This window comes from Alligator sinensis, unplaced genomic scaffold, assembly GCF_000455745.1.
Source record: "Alligator sinensis unplaced genomic scaffold, ASM45574v1 scaffold309_1, whole genome shotgun sequence".
In the NCBI taxonomy this organism is placed as follows: Eukaryota; Metazoa; Chordata; order Crocodylia; family Alligatoridae; genus Alligator; species Alligator sinensis.
Genome location: NW_005842080.1, coordinates 1,189,888 through 1,198,334, shown reverse-complemented (window position 1 = coordinate 1,198,334; position 8,447 = coordinate 1,189,888). Strand labels below are relative to the sequence as shown.

At 39.9% G+C, this 8,447-nt stretch overlaps 1 protein-coding gene across 3 annotated transcripts in view; it reads right to left on the bottom strand.

Annotated features, from left to right (window-relative positions):
• Window positions 1–8,447, bottom strand: part of WAC (WW domain containing adaptor with coiled-coil) — a 98,582-nt gene that overhangs the window by 36,203 nt on the left and 53,932 nt on the right. For all 3 annotated transcript variants that reach the window (XM_014520044.2, XM_014520046.2, XM_014520047.2), the window contains 2 exons: window positions 5,994–6,239; window positions 3,485–3,607 (listed from right to left, as the gene is read on the bottom strand). In XM_014520044.2, coding sequence (XP_014375530.1) covers window positions 3,485–3,607; window positions 5,994–6,239 — 369 coding nt within the window. The remainder of the gene's footprint in view (window positions 1–3,484; window positions 3,608–5,993; window positions 6,240–8,447) is intronic.

Here is an 8,447-nt window from a genome sequence, read left to right as displayed (position 1 = left end):
CTTTGCGGTCTCCTGGGGGTGGGGGGGGGGGGGGCCGGCGGCAGCTCAAACCCCTATCCTACAGGCCGAGTCTGGCCTGTGGAACAGTCTGAGCTGGTCTGTGGGGCTAGCCAAAAAAGTCCAGAAATTTGGTGGGGGGCAGGTTGGCAGGCCCAATCTGGTCCAGGGCTGGGGTCACGGCCACAATATGGCATGTAGGACTACGGCTCAATGTGGAACACGGCAGATCAGGAGTTGGCCCAAATGCATACTTGACTGGGCCCACAGACTGGATCCGGCCCAAGGACTCAGCACAGACCACTCATACAGCCTGCAGGGCCAAAAGGTCCTGTCCTAGGCTCTCCAGGCTGTCAAATGACAGGAATGAGGGTCTGAATGAAAGCAGCATAGGTTGTAGCTGTATTGGCCTAAGGACATAGACAGAGTTTGTTCTTTGGGCAAATCTGATATCTTTTATTAGACCAACTCAAACAGCTGGAAAAATTGTTCTTTGCAAGAATTTTTCCCAACTATTTGAGTTGGCATGAATGAAACACTCTCTCTCTGACCTGAATAAGAAGGTCTGGGGACCAAATACAGAGCCTTGGAGTCCCTTATGGACATCAGAATGTCCTGGTACTGAAACTGTTTTGGAGGTTTCCAGGATCATCCAGTCTCCCCTTACAGAGTACCCATGAAATGGCACACAAGAGGGTTCGCATGATAAACGAGGGCATCAAAATGGAAAGTCTATACAAACATGTTCTGTGAAGAAAAAGGACTAGCACTTCCAGTTTTACTTTTCATTCCATCCAGGAAGAGCACACACCAACTGCTGAAGCTTCCTTAGCCTGACAAAGGGTTTTTGAACCCGAAAGCTTGCTTAATAACTATTCTCCAACCGTTTGGGTTGGTCAAATAAAAGATATCAAATTCACCCAAGGAACCTTGTCTGCCTATGTCCTTAGACCAACATAGCTACAACCCAAACCCTAGCACTTCCTGTTGAATTTGTTTGGCACTACAGGCTGAACCCAGACTCTGGGGCTTCCCACAGGCTCAACTATCTGAGAGAAAGGATGTTAATTCCCACAACTGCCAGAGATGCTTGTTTTCAGCACAGCTCCAGAGCCCAAGGAGTTAACACTTCTTGCTTCCCCACTCTCCCGCACCCTATCCTTACCCACTGCCAAAATAAGGTTTTTATTCACCCTTGGCAACTAAGATCAGTAGCCAGGGGAAAAGGAGAACAAGCAGAAGCAGTACCAACTCCCTGAAACTTGCACTCAAATTTCTGCTCTTCCAGCCACAGCCCATAGGAAGCCCTGTAGCCCAGATTTAGCCTATGGGCCACATGAGTTTGATACCTCTGGTCTAAACCTTTTATCTCTGGCTTTCTTAATGGTCAAAAGGATCAGAAGATCCTTGATGAACTAGAAGGAGATACTTGATTGTTGACAGTAACTAGAAGGTGATGTCCAAAGCATCTACAAGCTTCAAAAGCATACTTAATGGGCTCTGAGTCTCAAACTTAGAGGAACTCAAGAAGTCCTACACAGTAGATCTCTTGCCAGTTTCTCTGAAGCTTGAAATGTAGGGTCTCCATGAAGAGCTAGTGCTGGAGGATACATACCACCTATCCAAATCTCCACTCTGTGTCCCCTTAAAAAATAAAGCTCTCTTGTGTGCTCATCTGATGCAGGTTTGTCATTGGTCACAAGATAGTCACAGTTTACATTCCAGAGAATGCCCATAAACCCTTCAAAAATAATGAAAAGGAAAGAGGGAAACTACTAATCTTTCTATCTGAAAAGGATATAACATATAGAAGATAGCCAAAGAGAGGAAAGGATGCCCCAATGGCCAGCACAGTGTAGTACCAGCAACAATTAAAGGAAGACTAGCTCAAAAAGAAGAACACTGCTTATAAGAATAAATTCTTACATTATGGGTACTGCTAAGACAAAAAGGTAACCAATCAAGTGCTTGAGATGCATGTGGACTCACAGTGAGTGTGTGCATAACTATCATTCAAAGGAAAATACAGCTTTAAATGACAGATTTTCATCAATGCACAGAACCTGAGAACAAGAGCTGCTGAACACTGAGTATTTTTGTAATATATTAATTCTGATCAAAGCCTAGGTGGGAGCAGCTCTTCTGAAAGCATGGATTGAAAATGTGGGTGCTGACCACTTCTGATTTTTTGTAAATGTGGACAGATGAATGTGCCTCATTCAAAATCTTTACTTAAAGTGCTGAATCTAATTAGAAGCATTAAAAACAACTTTAAGACTTTAAAACATTACTTATAGCTACAGATAGCACAGTGGTTCTCAACATTTTTAGACTCAAGACATCCCTTTGACTACAAAAAAAATTATACAGCCATTCTTCTGTTGCAAAGAACTCAAAGATCATAGCAGGTCAGAATGTTTTTGACAGCATTGATTTCTATTTGAAATCCCTGAATTTATCTTGAAAATCATTTGTAGGTGTTTGCACACTTACCAGTGCTAATACTGTGTGGCACCCCATTGCAGCCTTAAAAGCTTGGTCAAGAATCACTGATACAGCACCTATCTAACCTCATTTCAAGTCTCAAGCTCTACTGTATAAGCTATTGCTTCCCAAATTGCCTGCAAAACCAGAATTTGTATTGTACCTGGAATATTTACCTAGGTTAACTACACAATTCAAAAAGCCTGAGGGAAGGAAATAAATTCTGGAACCAAAGATCTCTTAGAAAACACATGGTCAAATACTTACTTAATATGAGGTTTAAATGTTAAAAGCAACTATAAATTGGGTGTCACTACTAATCCTAAAAACAGCTGATGGTAAAGAAAAATGCACTCTAGGCAAGCTTTAAATAGCAGAAGCTGGCTGACTGCCTTGTACACTAAATCAAGGATGCTCAACCTCTGGCCCCTGGCGCCAGATCATCTGGCCTACAGGACTTCCCACGATCTATAGGGAGCTCTGCAGGCTAGATATGGTGTGCAGGGCAGCTCAGGGCCCAATCCCAGCATCTGGGGGCTGGGCTGGACCCCAGGAGCCCACTCCCAACACACAGGGGGGTGGCACAAGGCTTGATCTGGCCCCATGCCATTCATCTGGCCCACGGGGCCAAAACCACGAGCACCATTACACTATATCAATCTAAATCGTTGATTAGAAACGTGCAATGCCTGAACGCCTGGTGTCGCCAAAAAGATGGCATTATACAAGCAGTTATTAAGTCACAAAAGTGAAAACAAGGAACCATTAGACTTAATCTACTCTAATACATCAGCCTTGAGTTCCTTACATAAAGACTCTTTACCACATCCTTCGCTTGGAAAACTCAGCACTTCTGGTGTATCAGGCATCCTACATTAAAATGGTGTTACCCTCCCATTTGAACTGAAAGTTCAAGTTCTAGCACTGTCATTCATCAATTACTTTTTAAAATTAAACTTTTAGAATGCAATTTTGCATAAGGACACGTAAGACTTTTAAATACCTTGCGTAGACAGCTGTGCAGCTTGAGAAATCAGGGAAGTAATATTGAAAGCAGATGGTCCAGCAGTGAGAATTTTATGGAGTATAGACTGCAGAGAGGCTTGTGTCACAGCTGCTGTAAGAACTGAAAAACAAGTATTGCTCTATGTAAAGCAAGACGTAGAAAGATTTTCAAGAGTGGATTTATGAGCCTAATATTTATGCACCTAAACAAGAGAACTGTTTCTCATTGTTAGCAATGTGGGTGCTCAACACTTCATTTTTCAAAATCCTACCTATATAGCTCTCTGCAGCTTAGTCCATAACATGCAATTCTTGTAAATACAAAACAAAAGGATTTAGTCATATTTTACAGTTACAATATGCAATCAGAATAAAGCCTATTGCTTTTTTAACTTCAGAACCTTCCAGACGCACAATACATCTTATTCCTGTTATAATGATAACTGGCAGAGATTTTAATTTTTTTTTTCATTTGGAAGATGGCCAGACATTAAAAACAAAAAATACGTGCAGAAAGGAAACAATTACACTCATTTCTCCTTTAGAAAAAAATTGAGAAAAGTTTAAAAAGTTGTTGGGATTCTCTATTTTGGAACTTTTTATTTTAAAAAGAAAATCTTTGAGACATTGCTTTTTGTCTCACTGAACTGATTCTGTTTGCACAAATTTGGAGTTGCTACTTTTCTTACCAAAATGGGATAGTAAGTAGTTTTGGAAAAAAATCTCAAAAAAATTCTTACAAGATAGTAAAACAATTTCCTGCCAGGCTTTTATTATGACATCATGATGTAGATCAGGGGCAGGCAATTATTTCGGGTGGAGGGCTGCTTACTGAGTTTTGGCAAGCCATCGAGGGCCATATGACAGGTAGCCAGGGGCAGATAAATATTAATTTTCTAAAATTTTAGGGGCCCTGTGGGCCGGATAGAATGACCTGGTGGGCCTCATTTTGCCCACTCCTGATGTAGATATTAATTATTCATTAGAAAGCATTTTCATAAGTAAAAGCTGTTACATACATTATGATTTAGATTAATGTAGACAAAATTTCTAGGAACTTTACAATTTGCATATTTAGCACTTGCCTCAAAGCTTTCAAATCTGTTAAATCCCTTAACTCTGTATGGTATAAGTACAAACAGTAGCATAAGAACGATACTGTAGCTACGATGGTCCAGAAATTGTATGAGAGGCATTTGGGGGAAGAGGGAATTGTATGAGGGCATTTGGGGGGGAAGACTTGAGGAAGAATGTCTTTCATTCAAAAACTTGTCTTGCTTCATCCCAGCTACACAGTTGCTTCAATAAACAATACCCGCCTAAGAAATCCCTGCCTCTCTAAGTACAAACTCCATTCTCCCACTTACACCAGGAATCAATTCAGAGCAAGGGCAAAAAACCTGAACACAATCCTCTCTGCCACCAGAGGCTGGCAAACTCTCAAATGCATACATTATCTGAAACTCCGAATGAGAAATTTCAAGCAGCATCTAAAACAATTAAGTTTGATATAAACCTATAGAAAATCCTAAACATTCCTCCAACAAAGTGCAGGATCACTGATGGACTTATTCATGGATTCCATACACAAAGCATTAACTGCTAATAAAGAATTAATATGTAACTTAAGTTAACTTTATGAACTTAAAAAAAATGGGTATTACAATTTAGTCTAGGCAACACTGAAAAACCTGCTCAAGGGCTTGCAAGTTACTTTTCCAAATATTTTTACCATCTTAATGCTATTTATTCCCAATCTTCATTATCAGAAAATAAAAACCATCTCCCAAGGACTAATAAATACTCTATATAGCAGGCATTTGCAGCTTACGGCTCTGGTGGAGGGGGGCTCTCCCTGCACCATGCCACAGGGGCAGCAGGGATAACTGGGACTCAATGCCCACCATCTCAGACCCATGTTAGATCATTCTGGTCCCCACTGGAAAACACTACCAACCTGCACTCATTTCCTGTTAGACTAAACAAAACTGGTAGTCAACGAGCTTTAAGGGTCAATGAAAAAAATAGCCTTAGTGAACACCCTGCATAATGAGTTATTACAACATAAGCACAAACTACAGAAGATTAAAGTATGAACAGAACCAGTTGGCACTGGTAACAGAAAAAGGGAAAGATCCAATACCACCAAGGTAACCCAAACTCTCCCTTCTGGCAGCTGATAAAAACTAAATACTGTGTGAAGGAACAAACACCAACAGACTGAAAAAGTCTCAGATCCCATGAGACTGCTTATGTACACAAATATTTATTTAGCTTGATGATCTGCTAATTAGATAAAATAATCATTATATAGGCTGAGTTAAAAAAAAACCCGAAAACTAAAATAGTAAAGCTAAGTTTACCCAGGTATTCTTTTTTTCTTATTTTATACTATTTTGTTTTGTCACCTCATTTCTAAAGGTTTTCAACAACATTTTTATGCCTGGTTATAAACAGGATTTGCAAAATAAAAAGTAAATTTTATTAATTATTTTTAGCATCCTTACCTTCATTTATTTTGGATATATCTACGCTAGAATTATTAAGCTGCAGAGTAGCTTGCAGAGCAGGTAGCAGCTGTCGAAGGAGATTTGGGTCCTGAAGTAATGAAGGAATTGGTGACTGTGGGACAGGTGAGACAGGGACTGTAGAAGTAGATGAAGTAGGTGCAGATGTTGGATTCAGTCCAGAAGCAGAAGATGTAGAAGGAGTTGTGCAAGAATGAGATACAGATTTGTCCACTGATGTAGACTCTGAACAGAAGACAGACAGTAATTTACATTTTTCCTTCGCAACACAACTTTTGGTCACATTCTCACTAGCACAATATTCACATGAAATAGGTAATATTAATTTCTTACCCATTTTCTCAAAAGAAGGATAGTTTATATAAAAGATAATGTGCTTACACAAAGTAGTTTATTGCAGCTTACTATGAAAAAGGAACACATCTTATTTTGGAAACTTGCATTTTTTCAAGCTTAACACATCTTAGCATGATTCCACTTTACAGTGATGTTCAATCTTCTTTATTAATACTGTACTCCATTTAAATGCATCAGCTTGAGCCTGAAAAAGGCTATGCACTTACTTGGAACATGCACTTGTCTGAACTTAATGTACACAGTAAGCACTCAGTACTGCCAGTGCTGTGATATTAGCAGCCCTTAAACTAACTAGCTCCTATTATTTTCATAGCTTTTAACAGCAGCATTTTGACAGTTGCTTCCCCGTCACTATTTATCTGCAGTTAACCAGACTATATTATGTTATAAAGCAAGCAGTGCAAGATACTATGAACTTAACCAACATGTTAATCAATGTTTGCTGCTATGCAAGTAACTGATAACAAAATTGGGACTCGGACTGGCACTGTGTTATGTAGTTATGCTAATTATATACACATCAGGTTTCACATAACCAGAGTATTTTACACAAAGATCCATACTGAAAGTTGACAAAGATGCACCTGAAACAGAGTTTCTCTCATGAAAGTTTGTTTTTTTATTGTTGCCATAAAAATAAACTAAAATTTTCCTTTGAATTTTTCTTCCATTAAGCACATCCTCCAAGTGCACCACACATTTGCCAATGACTGTCTTTTTTTTTTTTTTTTAAAGTATAAATCATTAAAGAGTTCTTAAGAATTCCATGGATTTTACAAATAGGAGGAACTGTCAAAGTTGAGGTATAAAAAAGAATAGCAAGCAGTTACGAAACAGAAAGTCTGACAAAATGGGATCCGATCAGGTTCAAATAGTGTGGCAACCTGTCACTGGCAGTGTGCAGTTAAGAATTCATATTCATAGAAAAGGTTTCTTCTGATATCTGAAAGAGCTTAGAGTTTATACCCTGAAGCATAAAGGGCTTATATCTTTTATTTTACTAAGACCACTTTAATAAAGTGTTGATGCTAATTATCCATCTACATCTTCTTTCTGGAATCCATTCAAGTTCTACATTTAAATGTGCATTCCATAAAAAAGTGCTTTAAGTCTCAAATTTGACTTCTATTTTATAAAAATATACTTTAATTCTTGTATTACGAGAATAGGTCATTGGTACGTTTCCATTAGAAGTGCACCAATATATCAGTCCATATCGGATCAGCATCAATAAAAGGAAAATTGACATTATCAGCAAATCGGCAGGTTTTGGCTGGTGTAGCTGATAACATCACCAATAAATGCTGCATGTATGTGTGCAGCCACAGCATCTGCCTGAATGCAGCCAGGCACCTTGGAGAGCAGCATCTGGCCGGTAAGTGGGGGGGGAGGGGGGGGGGCGAGGAAAGCAACCAATGGAGAGAGGGAGGGGGCAGAGGGAGAGGGAGTGGAGCTGGGGCAGGCACTGACCAACTAGGGCAGGGTGCAAAGTGGAGCAACGGGTGGCTCACCCGGGGGGTGCAGAGCAGCTCCCTGCCACTTGGTGGGGTGGCTATAACCCCCTCATAGACCTACCTCCCAATGCTGCAGCCACCTGCCCTGCCCCTAGCACAGTCCTAGCCCTTGGTTTGGTTTGTCCATTTTGGGTTGGTTTTTTTTAACTACACTTCGGAACAAAATTCCAAAATCTTCAAAACATACTCGCTTCCACAAAGCTTTCAGTTGAAACGTCTTCTGAGTCCAGTATACTGGGAGAAGAGTGAAGAGACAAATGTATACCCTCTAGAACAGTGACTCAACTCGTTAAGATTCAAGACACCACTTGAAAAAGGCTCTTACACTTTTTCCTTCTTTTTGACTATGGAAAAACAACAGACCAATTCTTTTGTTGTGAAGAACTCAGGCCACAACAGATCAGAATGTTTTTGATGCTATGGATTCCTTTGTGAAATACCTAGGTTTATCTTGTAAGTCATGTGTAGGTTTTTATTGTGTTACCTTGGTTAAGAATCACTGCTCCACAATGCCCAAGAACCTCATGGTTAGGGCATTTACTTTGTAGGCAGAAGTTCTAGA